This window comes from Cyrtonyx montezumae, unplaced genomic scaffold (assembly GCF_038088225.1).
Source record: "Cyrtonyx montezumae isolate F1298 unplaced genomic scaffold, pur_monq_1.0 scaffold_63, whole genome shotgun sequence".
Taxonomy (NCBI): domain Eukaryota; kingdom Metazoa; phylum Chordata; class Aves; order Galliformes; family Odontophoridae; genus Cyrtonyx; species Cyrtonyx montezumae.
The window spans coordinates 455,123-477,472 of record NW_027072071.1 but is presented as its reverse complement, the minus strand read 5'-3'; the positions used below and the strand labels follow the sequence as shown (position 1 = coordinate 477,472).

General features: G+C 49.3%; 1 protein-coding gene across 1 annotated transcript; it reads left to right on the top strand.

Annotated features, from left to right (window-relative positions):
- The first annotated feature begins 511 nt into the window (after positions 1 to 511).
- Positions 512 to 21,418, top strand: SLC4A8 (solute carrier family 4 member 8). Its single transcript, XM_065750048.1, has 25 exons — positions 512 to 659; positions 4,904 to 4,985; positions 5,693 to 5,827; positions 6,779 to 6,914; positions 6,986 to 7,146; positions 8,005 to 8,157; positions 8,351 to 8,439; positions 8,559 to 8,716; positions 9,178 to 9,265; positions 9,803 to 9,949; positions 10,038 to 10,129; positions 10,646 to 10,820; positions 11,091 to 11,224; positions 12,048 to 12,293; positions 12,389 to 12,494; positions 13,407 to 13,568; positions 14,300 to 14,413; positions 14,746 to 14,907; positions 15,447 to 15,698; positions 16,304 to 16,372; positions 16,923 to 17,096; positions 17,348 to 17,485; positions 17,900 to 18,000; positions 18,750 to 18,854; positions 19,026 to 21,418. The coding sequence occupies exons 1-24, from the start codon at positions 615 to 617 to the stop codon at positions 18,835 to 18,837; spliced, it is 3,207 nt and encodes a 1,068-aa protein (XP_065606120.1). The 5' UTR covers positions 512 to 614; the 3' UTR covers positions 18,838 to 18,854; positions 19,026 to 21,418.
- Positions 21,419 to 22,350: the final 932 nt, after the last annotated feature.

Here is a 22,350-nt window from a genome sequence, read left to right as displayed (position 1 = left end):
TGATTCTGAGGGGTGCTGGAGGGGGACCAGGGTGATATCGGGAAGGGAATTATCCTGGAGGGGAATTTGGTGATGCTGGAGGTGGGGTGATGCTGGAGGGGAATTAGGGGGTGATGCTGTGGGGATGATGGTGGAGGTGGGGTGATGCTGGAGGGGAATGGAGGGTGATGCTGAAAAGGGGGTGATGCTGGGGTGGAATTGAAGTGGTGCTGGATGGGGGTTAGTGATCCTGGAGGTGGAGGTGATGCTGAAGGTGGGGGGTGTTGCTGCAGAGGGGATGATGCTGAGGGTGGAACTGGGGGGTGATGATGGTGCAGGCCGAGAGGGGCGATGCCGGGGGCCGTGCCGAAGGGGACCTATGCGGGAGGACCCCGGGGGGGAGGAGAGGAGGCTGTCACCAGATCGGGCCGCACTGTGCTGCTCCCCAGTGTCCCCCCCAGTGCCCACCCCACAGCGGACTCTGCCTCCTCCCCCCGCCCCTCCCGGTCCTGGGCGGGGTCTGTCCCCTCTCCGGAGATGGTGGAGCCGATGTGAGCGGATCGGGGTGTAGAGCGGCTGCGGCCCCCCCTGGCCCCGAGCCCCGGGGGGAGCCCGGCCCTCCCTCCAGCCCAGCCATGCCCGCGGGCAGCACCGAGCCCGATGGCATCCTCAGCTACCAGGTGGGGGGGTGCACGGAGGGGGGGTACCTAGTGCAGCCGGAGGATGCTCCATGGCTGCTCAATGCGGCATTTCCAGCGGCGGGGGGGATGGGGTACGTGGTGGGGGGGCATGCAAGGCGTCTGCAAGGTTGGGGGCAAAGTGTCTGCAAAGATTGGGGGGGGGATGTAATTGGTCTGCGGTGGGGGGGTGCAAGGTGTTCACAAGGAATGAGGAGGGCGTCTGTAAAATGAGGCATAAGGAGCGAGAGGAGGAGGGGGGGCAGGCTCTGTAGTGGGGGTGCAGAACGAAGGGCGGGGGGACACGGTGGGGTATGCAAGATGGATGCAATGAGAGGGGAAAGGTGCCTGCCTAGGGGGGGCACAAAGGGCATATGGGGGGTGTCCCTGGCTGGTGGCAACTCCCTGGGCCCCCCTTGTCTCCTCCGCACCTGGACGTGCCCCTTTGTGTGGCCGCAGCCCATAGGAGTGGGCACAAAGGCCCAAAAGCATGCAGTCTCAGGAGGGGCTGGGTGCAGTAGGGTGTAGTGGGGAAGTCCCCCCATTTTAGCATCATCCTGTCTGGGCTGTCTCCAGGGAGCACATTCTGGCCCCTCTGCACCCACCTACTGAGCATCCGTGGGACTCAGAACCCCATGGGACTTGGCACACCCCATGGGACCCCATGCAATCCATCAAACCCATTGACCCCACTGAACCCCATTTATTTGGCCCTGCACCCCTCATTGGACAGCATACCTCCATTGGACCCTGCTCTCTCCATGGGATCTGGAATCTCATCTGACCCTCCGTAGGACCAAACATATCCACTGTTCCCTGAATCCCTCATGGGACCCCACAGCAGCCCTGGGTCCCCCCCCTCACATCTGGAGGAGCTGCCCTCAGTGCCAGATGTGGGTGTGGGAATGAATTCACCTTCCCTGAAAGGGGAGAAGTTGGGGATGGAGGGATGGGGATGGAGTAGGGACAGTTCCCAGAGCCCCTCTGTCTCTTTCCCAGATCAGCTCCATGCAGGCAGCAATCCTCATCCCATAAGAACCCCAAGATTATTAATTCCACTTGGGTGCAATTAATCCCATCCTGTTGGCTCAGGGACCTGCAGACTGTGTGCTCCCATGATTGCAGCTTTGCTTGTGCAGGGTGGGAGAGAGGGGATAAGAGCTCATACGGCGCTTTTTTAATTGGAGAAGCTGCACTGGGGCAGGGAAACTGAGGCAGGACACCACAAATCCCTCTCATACAAGAATATGAAAATATAAGGGAAGTTTTTGCTCAGCAAATAGCGATGTGGTTCAGCTCCTGCTGTTCCACAAACCCACAAAGCTCTGAGTCCCCTTTCCCTGACGGTGACAATGGGATGTTTTCTATGAAATCATGAAGTCTTCCCATTTCCCCAATGAAATAATCACTCAGGTTCTGTGTGCCCTAAGGGACAGAGTGTTTTGTCAGGGCCATTTGCTTTGGTGGCACCTCTACACGATGCTACAAGGGGGAGATGGGCTGCTCAGACCCCAGACTGTGGGTTTGGCACAGGGAGGTGCCCCCGTGTCCATTTTCTGTAGTAGCACTGAATGCTAAATAATACAAAAGCAGTGGGATTGGAGCTCAGATCTCGATGGGATTTGCTCAGTCCGGAGCTCGGTGTCGGTTTCCCTCACCGTGTTGTCTTACAGCCGGTCACCTTTCAGAGCCGGCACTTAACCTCTGTTCTGAGGTCATTGCAGGAGGGGAACGTGAAACACGGAGGGATGAGCTCAGATCAGGACTTAAGGTGTGACAGCAGAGAGCTGGGGAAGCGAGGAGGGGGAAATGGGTGGTCCTCCAGATCCCTCGTGCTCCGCGAGGGTTCTGGGGCGGTGGTTTCACCAATGTGGGGTGCAGAGCTGTGGGGCATGGGGGTAAGAAACATTTGCATGGGGCTCTGCTTTGCTGCATCCTCCCCTGGGAGGAAGATCTGCTGTTTGGGAATAGGCTGTTTGCTTTTAAAATTTGGAAGGTTTCTTAATCCTTCACCGCCTTCAGCGCCGTGCTCTGTCTTGGTTTGACTAATAAGGATCTGGGGCTAATCGAAGTCGTGCCCAACTGAGACCTTCCTGAAATGCTGCTATTTTCACAGGAAATTGCCACAAAACCCAGTGCCATCCCATAACATCTCTTTGCACCACACTTGCATGTCAGCAGCTCAGATTTTAAATGCCCAAACGACCTTCAGCTGCTCCACTTTTCAGCCCCGTTAACAGATGGGCTCCAATCAGGAGCGCTTTGGGCACTGATGCCCTTGGCTCAACCAAATCCCTTATCCCAAAGGAATTTTGGCAGCATTTTGGCCACGACCTCAGATCTTGTGGGGTGTGGGATTAGAATTTTGCAACAGCCCCAGGGGCTGGAGAACATTGCCTGGTGGAAGTCATGTTGGTGAGGGCATCATATTGGTGAGGACATCATGTGGGCGAGAGCATCATTTTTGTGGAGACACCGTTGTTGGTGAGACCATCATATTGGTGGGGAGATTGTGTTGGTGGGCATCGCCCAGTTCCAGCCCTGCCCCATGAATTCCAGTTCCAAAAAACACACCCGTGTTTGTGTTGCGACTGGGAGTGTCCCCGGGTTCCTCCTGGTGGGGGCAGCTCTGCTGGGGGATGCAGGGTCTGCTTAGATGTCCTGGAGGAAGTCGGTCCCATGCAGGACTCAGAGACTCCACCTGCCCCCGGAGATGATGTCCAACATGAGGATGAGCTGGGGCATGACTGCGAGATAACCCTTGTGGAGAAGCTGCAGGTAGCATGGCCGGGGCTCCTAGCACCAAAACCCAGAGGTGGTGCTCTGAGGAGATGGTTCATGGTGGGCAGAGTGGTGCTGATTGGTGATGCCTGCCCAACACACCCAAGCTTGCAAGTTGGCAGTGATTTTATTCTGCACTTTCATCCCATGCTTTTTTTTTTTTTTTTTTTTGGAGGTTGTTTTTGTACAAATCTGGGCTGGGGGAGCTGGATTTGCTGCTCAAATGGACCAGAGAGGGGCAAATACGAGCTCTGCTTTGGCCATGGGAGCATCAGGTCAACCCCAAGAGCAGCACCGGTCTCCGATTCGGAGAGCAGTGGTGTTGAGAGATCCCTGTTCCCCTTCCCAACACATAACCACAGACCAGGGGGTGAGCATCCTCCTGAATGCCTCTGCTGCATGTTGGCAGGTGGTGTGTTCAGTCCAAACACTATTTGGTGGTAAAAAAGAAAAGCAAATTTCACATTAATGTCTACACCTTAAATCATAAGCAGGTATTTAATTTCTTTTTTTGGGGGGGAGGGGGGATGTCCTCAAGATTCCAGCACTGTTAATGCTGCAACAGGCAGCACACACGAGTGTGGTGTTTTGAGTTTGGCTTGCAAATGACAGACTGGGCTGTCTGGGGCTGTTGCTGAGTGAATGGTGAACTTTATGCTTCCTGAGTTTCACACTGTAGCCCTTCTGGTTCCCCCATTTCTTCTCTTCAAACTATAGATTCCAGAATCAATTCTGGGTGCAGATCTCCAACAAAAAGCACAATATCTGTTTGAACCACCCACAGTCTTCTGTCGATGCCACTATGGGCTGGTGAACAGGAATTCACAGCTCCCAACCCTGTGTCATCCCCCTTGTGCCCTTCATGAAGGAACAACTTGGAAACCAGTGGAAACTCGATGGTGCTCATTTGGAGGCTGCAGTTTCTCTTTGCGTTGGTGAAAGCGTTGCAGTCTTTGTGGGTTAAATCCTGTCTACGCATGGATGTGAATGGTGGCAGTAGATTTTTGGCTTTTGATGCACAAATTCTCTCCTGATGCAGCGATGGTATCTCAGCCCAGGAAGGCATCAGCTCTTTTGCAAGGGGAAAAATCGCATTTTCAGTGGAAAGCACAAGAGGTGCTGGAGATGGAGCTGCCCTTGCAGGTCGCTGCCTTTGGAGGTGGTGGTGGCCATGTCCTGTGGCCAAGTGCCACCTAGCGAGCCCTGCAGGGATCTCCATCCAGCACCGCAACACTGCATCTTCAGGCATGCAAAAGTGCATTTCTCCCCCTGGTCTTGACATCTCTGTTTATTTGTTTGTTCTAGAAAGCTGCCAAGGGGCTGAGAAAATGAAGAAGTGTGGCTTGTTTTGTTTGTTTGCTTGAGAGGATCTGTTACATGCTACCCTGTCCTCCTGCAATAAATACTGACGGCCTCAATTCATATAAAAATAATAATAAAATGTAACCCTGCTCCTTGTCCAACAGGGACCTGATGAAGAGGTGCTGGTCGACCAGGGAGGAACGAGCAATGTTGTCAATATCCACTATGAGAAGGAGGAGCTGGAAGGTGAGACCCTGTTGGACTGGATGATCTTTTCCCACCTTAATGATTCTATCAGACTACAACTGAACCTACAGTGGCTATTAACCAAGAAAAAGACTTCTTTTCACAATTTTAAAATTATTTATATTTTTTTAATGGGGAGGGCGGGATGAATCCCAGAAATAACGGGGGTAAAAGGAACCTTTGTGTTCCTCCTGCTCCAGACATAATTCCCTGGGCTGCAGCTTGTGCCCAGTACCCCTTATCCTGGCACTGGGCAGCACCAAGCAGATTCCAGCCCCATCCTCCTAGGTTCCCCCTTTAGACATTGGTCAGCACTGCTCAGACCCCCAGTCCCATTTCCTCCCCAAGGTGATCACCCCCAGGACCCTCAGCCTGTCCCCACCAGGAGGTGCTCCAGGCCCCCAGCAGCACTGCACCCTCCACGGGGCTCTTTCCAACAGTTCCCTGATCTGGGAGCCCAGTGGAGCTCATTATCGTGAGAGTGACCTGATCATCTCTCACCACCTTGTACTATACAGAGATTTTAAAAATAATCCCCTTCTATAATGAGCAATTATGAGCATGGTCCAGGCAAAGCTTGACTTGGAGAAGGGTTTCAGTGCTCCATGGGTAATTTTTAAAGAACTGAGAGCCACAGCTTTTTTGTTGTGCTGTAGCAAAACTCGAGTGAAATAAGTGAACTGTGTCATGGTGCTGCTCTCCCAAAGGCCACCGGACTCTGTACGTGGGAGTGCAGATGCCCTTGGTGAGGCAGAGCCACCGACACCACCGTCCCCGCAGCCAAAAGCATCGGAAACGTGAGCGGGCAAAGGAGGCAGCCCCCGAAGAGCAGGGCTACCTCTGTGAGTCCTGGGGGTGAGGAGTTTTGGGGCTGGGGGATTCCATGGGTGAAGTATGTGGGGCTTCCTTGAGGGCTGCTGTTTGGGGTGAAAATCGCGTTATTTGGGGTTTTAATGTGCAGAGTTGGAGATGGGGAGTTGTGGGCCTTAGGGATGTGGTTATTGGCCGTGGTGGGGATGGGCTGAAGGTTGGACTCAATGATCCTGGAGGTCTTTTCCAGCCTTCATGATTCTGTGATTCTTGTATTGATTGGGCATGGTGGGGATGGCTTGTCTGTTGGACTTGGTGATTTATAGATACCTTTTCCAACCTTAATAATTCTGTGTTCCTGTGATTCTGTGTTTCTGTGATTCTACGATTCTTACACTGATTTAATGCCTGGCCAAATTCCCCCCTGATTTTGGGGGGAAATTGCATTATTTAGAGCAAGAGCCTCAATTTGCAAACCTTCCTTGGGATTTGGGTTGTTTTTTTTTTCAGATAACTAAATACATAGGCTTGTCTTAGGGATTCTATTTTTATGTGGGAAAGTCACATTTATTGGAGGATGTAGAAGAGATTGGAGGAGACTGGGAGAGATTGGAGGAGGGAAAAAGTTTATTTTCCAAAAGAGTGGTGATTCATTGGCACGGGCTGCCCAGAGAAGTGATGGGGTCACTGTCCCCAGAGGTGTTCAAGAGCCGTGGAGATGTGACACTTGGGAACGTGGTCAGTGGGCATGGTGGGATAGTTCAGGGTCAGACTAGATGATCTCAGAGGTCTCTTCCAACCTTAATGATTCTGTGACTCTATGATTCTGTTTAGGGACATGGTTAGTGGGCATTGGTGGGGATCGGTTAACAGTTGGACTTGGTGATCTTGGAGGTCTTTTCCAACTGCCTTTGATGGTTGTTTATGGCTGACCTGGTCTCAGTGTGGTGCATGGGGCCCTTGGGCCTGTGGTTCTCCCACAGACACGCCGTCTCAGCGGGTGCAATTCATCCTCAGCACTGAGGAGGACGAGCAGCACGCCCCTCACGATCTGTTTACTGAACTGGATGAGATCCACGTGAAAGAGGGTGAGGGCACAGAGTGGAAGGAGACAGCGAGGTAAATCCCAGCTCCTCCTGCAGCCAGGCTGACTGCAGTGTCGTGGGACTGACCCTGAGCGGTGCCTGCAGGTGGCTGAAGTTCGAGGAGGATGTGGAAGATGGTGGTGAGCGCTGGAGCAAGCCCTACGTGGCCACACTCTCCTTGCACAGCCTCTTTGAGCTGAGGAACTGCATCATCAAAGGCATAGTGCTTCTGGACATCCATGCCAACAGCACCGAGGAGATAGCAGGTACTGCTCGGTGTTGGGATCAGACCATGCTCTGCAAACCTTACCCACAGCACATCCGATCTTCCAAAAATCCCATTTCACTTTTGTGTCACAAAGATTTGCCTTGGCCTGGCAGGAGGCTGAGCATTTTATTGAAATATGAGAGCTTTCTGAAAGCCATTTGTGGGGCTGTAGAAACAACTTAGAGAATATATTACGGCCTAAAAAGGGTGTTTGCATCAGAGCTCAGAAGTCTGCTCACAGAAATATGGAGTTTACATAGGGCTGAGCCTCTTAGAAATGAACACATCCTCCATAAGAGCTGAGCCTCGTTAAATAAACTAGTAATTACCAGCCATTTTCTTGCATTCTTTTTTGCCTTTTGCCTTAACATTCAGGATTTGGGAGATTTGAAGGCAGAATTTATCTGGCAGATGACCAGGCAGTGTGTTTCAGAGTGAGGGGAGGGAGAAGATAATAGAAGTTAATTGGAAAAGCAGCTTTGGAGAAATGAATGTTGAATGGTGGTCATCATTCCGCCCTTTCAGGAGGTGGTGGAGTCAAAGCCATTCCCAGCGCGTTTCTCAGCAAATTGTTCTCATTTGGTGGAGAAAACTCAGGGAAGGGCTGTGCTGTGGGTTGCTTATAATTTGGTTAGATACGTGGAGTAATACCAAAAGACCAGACCAGACAAGGAAATTGCATTATTTAGAGGGAGAAATAATTATCATAGTTGAGCAATGAATAAGCACTTTGATGCTGGCTTTTAGCAAAAGAAAATTCTTGCGTTGAAATGTCTCATGAAGTTAAGCTGTGCCCGTGTTGAACTGTGCTGCAATCCTCTTGGGTTTTGCTCTTATGCCCCTTTACCACCCTCAGATATGATCCTGGACGCGCATAACCACTCCAGTGAGTTCGATGAGAGCATGCGGGAGAAAGTCCGGGAGGTCCTTCTCAAGAAACACCACCACCAGAATGAGAAGAAGAGAAACAACCTCCTCCCCATTGTCCTCTCCTTTGCCGACAAGCCAGGTGAAGGGTCCTATAGGGCCAAGCATTGGGTGAAGATTTCTCTAGGGTTTGACACCAGGTGTGGGTTCCTGCACAGTTTTGACACCAGGTTAAAATTCTTGTAGGGTTTGGCCAAATTAGAATTGCCCTGCACAAGGATATGTGTCCCAATTGCTCCTTGTCTGTCTTTCTGAGCCTTTCTTTCTCATTCCAGCCCAAACACTCATCCCCCATCTTCCTCCCACCACCACAGAAGCTAAAAATGGGCCGAGCCATGACACCAGCCCCATGGATTTAAGCAAGGTGAGAGCCCTTTATCCTTTATGGCTGTCTTTGCTCTTACAAATGTGTCTACAGCAGAGTGCTGTGGGCTTTCACTTTGGGGTAAGTGCCTAAAAAATCCTTTTATTTACCATGCGCAGGCAGAGCTGCACTTCATGAAGAAAATTCCCACTGGGGCTGAAGCAGCAAACGTGCTGGTGGGAGAGCTGGATTTCATTCAGCAGCCCATCATGGCCTTCGTCCGCCTCACCCCAGCTGTCCTCCTCTCAGGCGTGACGGAAGTCCCCATCCCAACCAGGTCCAAAGGAGAAGCACAAAGTTCTTCTTTAAAAATAACAACAGCAAAATAACATCTAAACTCATCCCAAGAAAATGCGACCAGCAGGAGCGTGTCTGCAAGCGCATTTCCCCCATCTCTCATTTCCCACCTTTGTTTCTCCCATGGTTTCTTAAGGCATTGGCCAACTGTAGTGAACATCAGACCCCAAATTATAAAATGTGTTGGCCAACTGTAATGAACGTGAACTCAAAAATTAAAACCTGCATTGGCCAACTTTAGTGAAACTCAGCCTGAAAAGCCAGTTGGCAAAGGTGATCAGTTAAGATTAATGAGTTTAAAATCCACCACCTGCATGCCCAGTCTCAAGCTGTGCTCTGGACTGGGAGCTGCTGGGATCAATTTGGGAGCTGCTGGGATCTCTTTGGGTGCTCCCTAAGTAAGGATCTGTTCTTCTCTCTTGTTTTGCTTTCCTCACTCAGGTTTCTGTTTGTGTTATTGGGACCAGAAGGAAAAGCCCATAAGTACCACGAGATCGGCAGGTCCATGGCCACTCTCATGACGGATGAGGTATGATAATAGAGATCTCAGGGTCATTTCTCGCTTTCTTCCTCTCTACATCTCCATTACAGTGAGGATTTGGGCCCACCTCCTCTGTAGCAAGGAAACAGATTTGGAGAGCTGGAAGCTCTAAATAGCCCACCCTTTTTTTTGCACCCAAACACAGCACTTGGGTCTGCATCACCCCATGTAGTGGGCATGGTGGAGATGAATCACAGAATCACAGAATTGTAGAGTTGACCATTAGTCTGCATTGAACATAGTGGTCTTTTCCAACCTCACTTATTCTATGATTCTACCCCAGAGCCTGCATTCCCACCCAGGTTGCAATCCTGCACCTCTTCCTGCTCCCCAGAATCCCCAACACTGGAAACCTCTTTAAGCTGAGTGAGGAATGGGGGGAGATGACCCCAAATCCCACGATGCACAGACTTTTCCTTTTGAGGATACTTGGGGAAAACTGTCTTGTATTTAGCTGGGTGCTTATTGTGCTGGTTAGAATACCAGAGCCACATTTTCTCCTCACCGGTTGTCCCCTGCCTGTAGGTTTTTCATGACGTTGCCTACAAAGCCAAGAACCGGGCCGACCTGGTGGCTGGCATTGACGAGTTCCTGGACCAAGTCACAGTGCTGCCACCAGGAGAGTGGGACCCATCGATCCGCATTGAGCCCCCCAAAAACGTCCCTTCACAGGTGGATGCTGTTGTGGAGGGAGGTGCAAGGGGGTGGGTGGGAGACATACTAGTAAATCCGTCTCTCTGTTTTATGGCTGTTTGTACAGAAAAAAAGGAAGATGCCAGGGGCTCTGGATGACAATGGTGCTCACAGAAAGCCTGAAAAACATAGCGGCCCTGAGTTGGAGCGGACGGGAAGGTGGGAGCTTCAGTATTCTTATTTAGAATAAAAGGGGAGATTTGGGTGAGATGTGGGGAGGAAATTCTTTATGAGGGCAGTGAGACCCTGGCACTGCTGTCCAGAGAAGAGTGGGTACCCCATCCCTGGAAATGCTCAAGGACATTGATGGGATTCTGGGCAGCTGATGGAGGGGTGGGACCAGCCCAGTGCGAGGGGGAAACTGGGTGGGCTTTGAGGACTCTTCCAACCCAATCGTTCTGTGGTTGTATGATCTTAGAGGTCCCTTACAACCCAACCATTGTACAGTTCTGTGACCTCTGGGATCCCTTCTAAACCAAGTCATATGTGGTCTTATGTTTCCCTGGTTCTATGATAGGGTCTCAGGTTAGTTCCTTTTCAATGTTGGAAGGGCTTTTTTTGTGTAAAATGGGAGAGGGACACTGCTTTTTAGCTATGAAGGTTGCTCTATGCCTGCGGTTGCACAAAATTCTCTGTGCTCTGCCAGAGTTGTCTGTTTTCCTGTCCCTCCTCCAGGCTCTTTGGAGGTTTGATCCTGGATGTGAAGCGGAAAGCACCGTGGTTCTGGAGCGACTTTCGGGATGCACTGAGTCTGCAGTGCCTGGCATCCTTCCTCTTCCTCTACTGCGCCTGCATGTCCCCTGTCATCACCTTTGGGGGGCTGCTGGGGGAAGCAACTGAGGGTCACATAGTGAGTGTGGGGTGATGGGGGGGTGTGCATGGCCTTTGCTCTATGGGACGTGGCTTGGTGATGCAACTTGTTGGGTTGTGTTGTCAGTTGAGCTTGATGACCTCATACATCTTTTCCAACCCAAATGACCCTAAGTTTCTATTCGCTGCAGCAAATCTGTTTTCATTTGTTTTTTTACACTAATGCTGTGCTCACATGTTTTTTCCACTTTGCTTTTATCCACAAATGCTTTACCCATGTGATTTATTTGCTCCTCTCTTCCCTGGGCAGAGCGCTATGGAGTCGTTGCTGGGCGCATCCATGACCGGCGTTGTGTATTCCCTCTTTGCTGGCCAACCTCTCACCATCCTTGGCAGCACTGGCCCTGTCCTCGTGTTTGAGAAGATCCTCTACAATTTCTGCAAGTAAGCTTGGCTTCATAGAGCCTTCTGAAGGCTGAGAAGAGATCTTTAACTGTTATTTTTCTTAATGGTGATTGTAAGACTGGAGTTGGCTTCTGTGGCATGCGCCTTGCACCTTGCATGTTCCTACATCAGTCAGTGATGGTGCAAAGCAATTGGTCCCTGCAGGATGTGAGGGTTTGTGCAAGGTTCATGCGGGTAAAGCGAAGCAGGAGGAGGAGAAATCACATAAATAGAGATGTCCAAGATAGGATGCGTGAGGGAAAAGAGATGCATCACTTTGCTTTGTGAGCAGAAAGATTTGTTTGCTCTCAGCACAAAACCAAGGTTTTTCTGAAAGTGGGAATGCATTTTGCCCAGACTAACAGTTCTCCCTTCTTCTGAAATATTTTGAGATTTGATGATTTTGTTGAGAAAGTAGGAGCTTTTCATGCAGAACGTGTATTTTCTGTGACAGCCCATTGCTATGATGGCTGACAGTGATTAGCCACCCTTGCTGCAATTAATCACTTGCATAATTCAGGTAGCAGGTGCTGGGTGCCCAACCAGATGGTTTTGGAGTCAGCAAAGGGTGATGGGTGAGCTCAGTGTGCTCCTCTATGAAGAACTGACCTCAATTAGCCTCTGAGATATTAACACCACATCACTGTTTAATAATGCTAATTATCTAATTGGCCTCTCCACCCGTGGGCCCACACCCTGCAGCCCTGCGGCTGTCTGTAGTACAGACAAACCCCATTTCTTGGCATGTTCCTACATCACTCTGGATTTTCCCTCAAGGAAAACCCATTGGGTTTCCCACCCGTTGCTCTGCTGCATCCCACAGGGACTATGCGCTCTCCTACCTGTCCCTGCGGACGTGCATTGGGCTGTGGACTGCCTTCTTCTGCATTGTGCTGGTGGCCACAGATGCCAGCTGCCTGGTGTGCTACATCACTCGCTTCACTGAGGAAGCCTTCGCCGCCCTCATCTGCCTCATCTTCATCTATGAGGCTCTGGAGAAGCTCATCTGCCTGGGAGAGACGTACCCGGTGCACATGCACAGCCAGCTCGACCTCCTCACTCTCTACTAGTGAGTATTTTTCCCCTAAAACACCCCATTGGCATCCCCTTAGGGCTGCACCTCCATCACTCCTCCTTCCCTTCCCCTTGGTTCTCTCCTCCCAGCTGTAAGTGTGAGGCTCCGACCCATCCCACCAATGAAACACTGCACTTTTGGCAAAGCAATGAGATCAACCCTGCAGCCATCACCTGGGAAAACCTCACCGTATCCGTAAGTGCCTGTGCACCCACTGGCGTCAGTGTGGTGCTAAAGCCCTTTGGGTGATGCTGTGCTTTGAACCGCTGTGAAAAATCACTGCTGAAGTGCAGTGTGTGTGGTTTCTACCCACGGTCTTGGGAAGGAGTGCACCGTGTTCCCAGCCCACGGTGATGGCTGTCACCCCTGGCTGCGCTGCAGGGTGATATTTCTGGCTGGGAGTGAGGTTGGTGGTGTTGTGAGCACTGGAGGTGTTGGAGGTCTTAAGTTCATGTCTGAAGATGGTAATTGGTTCTTTAATTGGTCTTCAGTAACTCCAGAGCTAGTTCCTTATTTGGCGCTGTCTGCATCTATGTGCATAAGTCTGAGTTTGCATATATCTGCATATCTGAGTGTGCACACATCCACGTTTCTGTGTGTGCTTATATCTGCAAGTCTGAGCATGCATACATTCGTGTGTCTGAGCACCGTGGTGCTGAGAGCAGTACATAGTGCATGTTGTGGGTCTCAGGGACATCTTTGCCCTGACACAGTCAGGAATGAGCCCTGGGAGAGGATGCTTTGTCTCTCCTTTCCTACCATGGTTGTCACCGCCCTTCTTTCCTGTCCCCCCTTACTCTGTCCCCAAGAGGTTCCAGAATCCCCTTTGGGTGTCTCATTCCCCTGTGGTGCCTTCAGCTATGGCTGCATGCAGCCCAAGTGGAGAATGTGCCGTGGCTCTGTGCCCCATCACATCTCTCCCTCTCCCCTCTGTCTGTTGATGTGCCACTTGTTAAGCTCCTGCTGCTCCTCAAATATAAATCTCCCCTGCCAGCAGCAGGCACGAGGTCATGGACCTCAGACCTAGTCCCCAACCTTTCCCCATTTACCCAACATTTCCTTTGGACACGTGCCCCGCTTTTGTGTCCTCATGTTTTGTTTCTCCAGGAATGTCGACATTTGCATGGAGAATTTCATGGACCCGCCTGTGGACACGATGGCCCCTACACACCCAATGTCCTCTTCTGGTCCTGCATCCTCTTCTTCTCCACCTTTGTCCTCTCGAGCTCTCTGAAGATGTTTAAAACCAGCCGCTACTTCCCAACCAGAGTAGGTAGAAGGTGGGGGCCAGCAGCGGGCCCCACATTTATTGCCTCAAATACTGGAGTGTGACCACTATGTCAAGAACTGCTGATGGAAAAGCCTTGAAGGCCAAGATCTCCATCGACTTGGATGGGATCTCTATTGGCTTGGATGGGATCTCCATTAATTCGGATGGGATCCCCATTGGTGTGAATACATGTTCTCTCACCATTTCTTTGAGCACAGTGATCTCAGAGTTTCCCACCCGCCTTAAGGCCTGTCCCAGAGCAGTGTGAGATGATGGTATGATTCTATGAAATCAGGTCCTCCAAAGTTATTATTTCCCCTCACCACTGTATTCTCAAGGGGAAGGTTGGTACAAATGAGAAGCTGCCATAGAAGAAGAGATATTTCTTCCTTACAGGGAACAAGTATGCCTCAGTGCCTTATTCCCATTTGAGCAGCGAGAGTGGCTGCAGTGGCAGAGGTTTATTTCCAAATATTTGATAATAATTAAAACAAAAATAATTAAAGCATCCCTTTCCCATTAATTAAGCTGTTTTCTTTTCTATCTGACCCCAGATCTCATAGGGACAAATGCAGCAGCAGTTTCTAACCAAGGGATTCAGCTCATGTCCTCAGAGTGGTGGGGTTTTGTTAACCAGCCTTCATGTTGTTCACGTCCCTAAGCTTTTTCATCTTGTGGTGCTCCTGTGTTTGCAGTGATCCTTTCTTTCAGCACTGGTTTCTTATCCCAGGTCCGGTCTACAATAAGTGACTTTGCTGTTTTCCTCACCATCCTCATCATGGTGGTCATTGACTTCCTCATTGGGATCCCATCACCGAAGCTTCATGTCCCTCATATGTTCAAGGTAATGGGGTGCTTTGGCACAGAGCTGGCTTCACCCTGTGCCTGTGCTCCTGGGAACATCACTGGAGCTGGACAGGGCTGAGTATGGGGGAGATGCTGGTGGTGTGACCTCCTCTTCCATCTTCTAATGCATCATTTCCCTCTGCAAATGAGAAAACAACCCTAAAACTTGATACTCACAGTAGAAATATCTATGCGTGCTTGCAAAGAGTACACCAGGGTTGCTGAGCTCTGTGGCAGCGGGTAATGCAAAGCATTGGAGGTGCTCCAAAGTGGGGATGGAAGGGAAAATCCAAGCTGGCAGGTGACTCTGATGTTGGTGCTTTGTCCCAGCCCACCAGGGATGACCGTGGATGGCTCATTAACCCCATAGGACCCAACCCGTGGTGGACGGTGTTGGCTGCGCTCATCCCAGCTCTGCTCTGCACCATCCTGATATTCATGGACCAGCAGATCACCGCTGTCATCGTGAACAGGAAGGAGCACAGGCTGAAGGTAAGGGGCTGCAAGAGGAGAATCCACCCCCAACCCTAAAAACTGCAAACACATTGGTTTGGGACAATGCAACTCTGCTTGGCAGGATGCTCCTTTGCATTAATGATGTCACAGGCAGCAAACGAGAGGGGAATTTGAACAAGCAATCTTTCAGAACAGCAAATTAACCTCATAAAAATATAGAGGAGTATTTTTGTTTTAAAATGTCAGCAGCAAATCTGGGGGCATGAGTTGTTTGGACATGGTGCCAGGGACCTGCCAGTCACGTTTCACTTGCGAGTGGTGGGAGTGTTTTGTAAGAATGGGAAAAAAGTCAATGGGTTTTGAAGAGTTAGGAGTTGTACAGAAATAAAAACACCCACCCCGAAGTCTGCTTTGTCTGAACTCCTGCCAGATTTTCACAGGAAGAACTTGTGCAAAGCTGATTATATCTGTAATTGTTCCCAATTATTTTAAGTTTTCAAAGAGTTGACTTGAGCAAGATGTGAGTTCTCCTCATTACTCTTGCTCTGGGGGATGCTCTGTTTCTCGTTCTGCAGAAGGGATGTGGGTACCACCTGGACCTCTTCGTGGTGGCCGTGATGCTCGGGGTGTGCTCGGTGATGGGGCTGCCCTGGTTTGTGGCCGCGACCGTCCTCTCCATCACCCATGTGAACAGCCTCAAACTGGAGTCAGGCTGCTCAGCTCCGGGAGAGCAACCCAGATTTTTGGGTATACGAGAGCAGAGGGTTACAGGATTGATGATCTTTGTGCTCATGGGCTGCTCTGTCTTCTTGACCTCTGTGTTGAAGGTAGGAGGAGAATGCAAAACATCCAACACCCTTGAGGATATTTGGAGACATATGCACAAAAGTAGTCCCTTCTCTCCTGGTCTGAGGAGATGATCCCAAACCTTGAGGTGTGACCCATGATGGCAATTGACCCCATTTACACTTCCCAGCCCTTCAGACTCCAATTGGGCATGCTCAAGGGCGTCAAACCACATCATTTTTTGGCTGTCTTTTGCACCCACCTGTGTTTATGGGCCACAATCTCATGCCTTCAGACCATTACATATGGTCTCTTTCCATCAGGCAGCAAGAGGACAGGTTGCAGTGTGCTTCCCAGTGCCTCAAAGCTGTAGTTCCTGATGGTTAAACACACTGCAGTCATCCTGTGCACATTCCTCCCACAAAGAAATCTCATCTCCAGCCTGGACGCAGGAAAAGTCACTCCAAAGTTCTGCCTAAAGCAGAGCATTAACTCTCATGCACAGGCACAAAACGTCCAATGGCTAAAATATGACACACCTCCAGCCCCATGGAAACTGGAAGGCTTTGGGCAACTTTATGCAGAACGGAGGGGTAAGATTGAAAATGCAATGATATTATTTAAAACGATAGCATTCCCTTTGCAGTTTATACCAATGCCTGTGCTGTACGGCGTGTTTCTCTACATGGGTGTATCATCGCTCAGAGGGATCCAGGTATGGTCTGTTTCACCATGCAGATGTCTGCTCCCTGATATTTCATCTCACTGGGAGAAGGGGAAAAAAAAATGTCTTGCAGTCAGTAGCAGTGGCAAAGGGAAAAGCTACTTCAAAAACAAGCAATGGAAATATAGAATCATAGATTATCCCAAGTTGGAAAGAAACCTTAAGGGTCATGGAGTCCAACTTCTTGTTTGGAGGCAGTGGAGACACAGGGGGTCTGCAGGGCTGGGAGGACCAGGTGGATTTGGTACTCTCTGTTACAGTCTCAGTGCTTTGTTATGTGAAAATGGGAGAATCTGATTCAAGTGAAATATCTCCCAGTTGTGGAAGTTGTTGCTGGAGGATTCAATAGTCAAAGGAATACCTATTATAGAATCATGTGGGATAATTGCGACTCGGTGACAGCTCCCTGGGGGTAGGAGGGAACCGTTCACGTTAGAAGAGATCAACACTTATTGTGAGAGCCTCAATAGATATTTACAGATCTCAGTAAGGCCATCAACTCCCTGCAGTCCCACTGTGGCATCTCCTCTTTGTTTTGCAGTTCTTTGACCGCCTGAAGCTGTTTGGGATGCCGGCCAAGCACCAGCCCGACTTCATCTACCTGCGGCACGTGCCGCTGCGCAAAGTGCACCTCTTCACCCTGGTGCAGCTCACCTGTCTCGTGCTGCTGTGGATCATCAAGGCATCCCGTGCGGCCATTGTCTTCCCCATGATGGTTGGTGGCTCTCAACAAGATGCTTGCAGCATTGGGTGGGGTGTAGTCATGCCTCTGGTCTCACCATATCTTCCCTTTAAGGTCCCTTCCAACCCAACCATTCCATGTTTTTGTGACCTTTAAGGATCTTTCCAACCCAACCATCTTATTTTTCTATGATCCTTAAGGACCCTTCTAGCCCAGCCATCCTATGCCTCTATGATCTTGAAGGGTCCTTCCAACCCAACCATCTTATGTTTCTCTTTCTGAAGGTTTTGGCTCTTGTTTTTGTCCGGAAAGTCTTGGATTTCTGCTTCACAAAGCGAGAGCTCAGCTGGCTAGATGACCTCATGCCAGAAAGCAAGAAGAAGAAGTTGGATGATGCCAAAAATGAAGCCAAAGAAGAAGAGGTAATGCTGCTAGGTGTCTGAAGGCTATGGAATTGCTATCATAACCAGTCATTATATGATGTGGGGAGACTGGAACTAAACAGAAGGAGAGCCCAATGGCCTGTATCCCACCTCACAACCATTTTTTACTTTAAACTATCACTTGAACAAACATACAATGAGCTTAACTGTTGAACAATTATACAGTTTTAAATTGTCTTCTAAAAGCAAGTTTTATTATTGTTGTTATTCTTATCATTATTATTGGAAAGATTTGCTCATAATGGGTTTTCGAACCCCCAAAAGGTTTGGAGTGAAAGGTTTTCTTCCTGCTCCATCAGTGCTAAAGCTGCTGAGGACCAGGAGGGGCAGCATGCAGTGGCAGTGTGGGGTTTTTGCTCAAAGACAGTGAGGTGATCTGCTCCTCTGCTGCAGGAGTCTCAGCAGATGATGGAAGCTGCTGCTGCAAACTCAGTCCAGCTGAGCCTGGGGAAGACGAGCTACGTGGATGTCACCAAGCAGAACAGCAGAGACAGGTAAAGCCCCACCACGTGCTAGAAACCCTGGCAAGAGTAGTTTATGGAGGTTTGGCACAAGTTGCTCTGCTTACACTTTTGGGCACCCCTTAGAGATCAGGTGGAAATCAATTGCATGGGCAGAACTGTGGGAGGTGATTGCAGAGCTCTGAGTCTGAGCAGAGTGACTGCACGGCTCCTTCTTGGCCCCTAAAACATGCATCATCCATGAGTCTGAAACAACTGGAGTTCAACGTGTATAGAAATGAGGAATGGCAGGCATGATATGCGCCAGCATATAAAGGCCATGGCTGCATGATAGCTGGAAAACTGCACAGAATTCCAGCTTGCCTCACAAAACTCCTCGCCAGCAAATCTCCATGCTTGTGCTGTGCTCCTCTGCCCTGTTCTCCTTGCTGCTGATACAGTCAGTGTTTTTGGCTCCTGTAACTGTGCTGGTTGCTACCTGAAATATTTAATGAGAAAAGTGATAATGAACTGGCTCAGGCTGCCTAGGGAGGTGGTGGAGTTACCATCCCTGGAGATGTTCAAGAACCCTGGAGATGTGGCATTGAGGGATGTGATTAATGGGCTTAGTGGGATGGGTTGGGGTTGGACTGGATGATCTTATAGGTCTCTTCCAAACATAATGTTCTATTATTCTACTCAGGGACACGGTTAGTGGGCTTGGTGGGAATGGGTCAACCGTTGGGCTTGATGATTCATGAGGTTCATGATTCCAACCATCATGATTGGTTCAATGATTGCAGGACTGACCCTTCTGAGATTAACATCTCAGATGAAATGTCGAAGACAACTGTGTGGAAAGCTCTTACCATGAACGCAGAAAAACTCTGAATCCAACGAAGAAAAAGGTGAGAGGGTTTAATGGTGAATGTGACTGCACTGCTCAGCAAGCCACGGTGCCAAAGAGCTCATCCTCAACAGCAGACAGCAAACACCGGGGGAGGTTTAGGTTGAAGGATGGATGATTTTAGATTAATGATTCTATGATTCCTTCTTTTTCTTTTTTTCTTTTCCCTCAGTTGTCCTCTCTAGGGATCTTTGCCTTGAAGGAGAGGAGCAAGAACGAGACTCAGGGATGAGCCAGAGCAGCAATTTTGGGTGGAGGAAGCAAGCACGCACCCTCCCTGGTTCTCTCCTCCAAGTAGCAGGATTCCCATTAAAGCCATTGAAGATATTTCCAGTTATCCTTGGTGTGCTTCAGGCATTCAGTATCTCTAGACCAGCAATCTGAGGTGCACCTCGCTGTCAGTGGGAGCTTGGTGTCACTCAGCCTCTGTGTGTACGTGCGTGTGCGTGTTTTGTCGCGGTCTGTGGTGGTAGAGGGACAGCTACCACTTGGTCATTCAGTGCTATCTAGTTGGTTTTTCTTTTATATCCAATCTCCCCCCATTTCCCTTTTTCTGTCCAAATACAAACGATGAATGTACAAAATAATTTTCTGTTATACTTGACGCATTCTCCACTTTCTTCTTTGTCACTGCCTGATTTTTGCTTTGATTCGGGATCCTTGCTTAGATTCACTCTTCTCTCTCTTACTGGTGTGGGAGAGATGTCCTCTGTGGTGGGAAGTGCAGAGAGAAAGAAGTGTTTGTTCCAGTTTTCCCATCATTTTTTTTTTGCTTTGACTCCAGAATCAGCAGGTGGCCACAGAAGGGGTTTGGAAGTGGGTGATCTTTAAGTACTCTTCCAACTCAACAGTACTATGGTTCTACGATCTTTGAGATCCCTTCCAACCCAACCATTCTGAGTTTCTATGATTTATAAGGACTCTTCCAACCCAAACCATTCCATGGTGCTTTGATTCTAAACACTAGAAATGCCACCCTCTTTTCCCTGGCTGTAAGTTGATACAAGGAAATTCTTAAAACCCACTGCTTTGAATAAACCATATGGTCACAGGAGCAGTCAGTCACATCCATTGCTTTCCTTGCTTTTACATCCCCAGAATACTCTGCTCATTTGTCCCTCTCCCCATGCAAAAAGCCTTCTCTCTCTCAGGGTGGCATGGACCAGCAGGAAAGTAAATGATCTTCAAGATCCCTTCCAACCTAACCATTCTGTGGTTCTATGAAAGTGGGAAGAGGTTTTTACTTTTTGCTTCCCCTGCTGCCCTGCTGGAAGATGCTATTGAGCAGGGATGGTACCCATGTGCTCTCATATTTTGGGAGCCACTGGACTGTAATCTCAACCCAGAGACAGAGTCTCTCGGGTGGCCATGGAGTCTGGGAGGAAAAGGAACCCAGAAGGAGTCCCAGTGGGTTATTCTTGTCCCCATATGAAGTGGCTCCAGGCTCTTGGAGATGCTGCCATCACCTCATCCCTTTTGCTGTCCCATCCTTTGGACCAGCCTTTCCATGCATCACGCAAACCCAGCACACTATTAAATGGGTGGGGGGAAATAATGCTCTGTAAGGATGCTGGTTGTGCATCAACAAACAGGGCAGAAAAGCACAGGTTTGGATTTGCAAACTGTGCTTTGGTGGCTGGTGGTTGTCAGAGAAAGAGAAAGAGGTTTAGCTCTTCAAGGGAAAATAAGATAGAGTTGGAGGAAGGAAGATATGCAAAGCTTGGGTTTGCTCATTGCATGAGAGCAGTGCAGCCTTGGAATTATTCACCCTCTGGCTGCAGGGCAGCTGCTTTCTGTCTATTTGCCTCTATTTATGAGCAGAAAGTTGGTCCCTATTCCAGTCCTCCCCAGCAGGGACTAGGGCTGGGGGGTGGGATTGTTTTCTGCATGCACTCTCTGTCCCACAGCTGGCATTGCTCCCTTGAGGGACCAGAAAAGTTGCGTCCCCAAATGCAAAAGTTGTTGGTTCCTTATGTCAAAAGCAAACCAGGCTTCCTCAGAGTACCCTGGCAAAGGGTGCACAAACATTCAGATGTCAAACTATTTGTTCCCCTGTTTGCAGGCTTAGTTTTTTCTCCTTCATTTCATTTCCAAATTGTTATTTAAAAGGAAGCAGAGTTCTCCTTCATAACGCAGTTATTGCAATTGCAGCTGCAGACCCCAGTGCTGCTGCTGCTGCCTCTCCATTTACTCACCACCAACCCAAGGATTGGTCCATATGAGCGGACATGGTGGGGTTGGGGTTGATGATCTTAGAAGTCTTTTCCAACAATAACGATTCCACGATTTGGGGAGGGTTTGATATTTCAGTGTAGGGGGCAGGGAGCGCCCCCACAAAGGTATCCCTGGAATCAGAGTGGGATTAAAATCATTTATTTGCAACTTGCCATGGTGGTTCGGTTGGCAGCAAAATCCATTCCCCAATGCAGGATGGGTGCTAGGTGTCATCCTCATCTCTGGTGCCTTATAAAAACTGCTGGGGCCATGCACAAGGGCAGCTTTGTTATGGTAGGGGGCTTTGAAAGCACTGGGGGTGTGAGGAGGAGGAAAAAGAGGAGGAGGAGAAGGAAGTCCCGAGGAAGGCTCCCTGGCAGCAAATGCCAATGCAAAGAGCAAAGCTCCCCTCTCCCGTAGGATTAAAAACAGCTAATAAAGAAGAATCCCAAATGAATCCTATGGTGCGCCCTAAGTGAAGAAGGATGGGAGGAAAGTAAAAGGATAGTAAGTCCAGTGATGACATTTCTGTTTTCTCCCGGTATAGTGTCCCTTCTGCCACGCTACATGTAGAAATAGAGAAATTATTTTTGTTCCGGAGATACAGAAATAAATTTATTTTTGTTGCAAGAGATGATCTAGTTTGGAAACGCTCAGTGTTGTAAATAAAACAGGGAGGAAAAGAAAGCATCTGAACAAATCTGTGTTGTTTCCCAGTTGCAAATCTTAATTTATATATATATTTTTTTGAAAGGATTTTATTTACTTAGGGTTCATTCTGTGAAACCCGAATACCATCATTTTGTGTCGCTGTCTCGTGGTTCCTGTCTCAAATTGTTGCTGCTATCGACATGTTCCACCATCCCAGTCCCATCTGCTGTGGGTTTTCTCTGTCATTCACTGACCATGATGGGAAAATCACCCAATAAAATCTGTTCGTGTCGCTGTGCTGCTCTGGTGTCTTTTGAAGGGCTGTGGTGCTGATGGAGAGGATTGGAGGTGTTCCTGGACACGTTTATGGATGTTTCAGAGGAGGTGGGGGAGTGAGCAGCACTGATCTGGGGCAATTCATCCTTTTTCAATACAAACGGGGTAGAATTAAACATAATATGTTCTACTTGTCTTTCTTATACTCCTTTATTTAATCTTAGAACAATAGGTCTGAGCAGATGGGATAATCATGGGGTCAGTCAGGTGCATCCTGGTTACAATCAATGTAAAACTCAAGGAATTTGGAGAAAAATGGGGCACCTGAACCAACCCCAGGTCAGAGCTTGGTTCTC

Excerpts from the sequence above, each read along its gene's own strand:
- SLC4A8 (XM_065750048.1), top strand. The coding sequence starts at position 615 with ATGCCCGCGGGCAGCACCGAGCCCGATGGCATCCTCAGCTACCAG. Across the intron at positions 4,986-5,692 it reads TGAGAAGGAGGAGCTGGAAG|GCCACCGGACTCTGTACGTG; the intron begins GTGAGACCCTGT and ends GCTCTCCCAAAG. Across the intron at positions 14,414-14,745 it reads ATGTCCCTCATATGTTCAAG|CCCACCAGGGATGACCGTGG; the intron begins GTAATGGGGTGC and ends GCTTTGTCCCAG.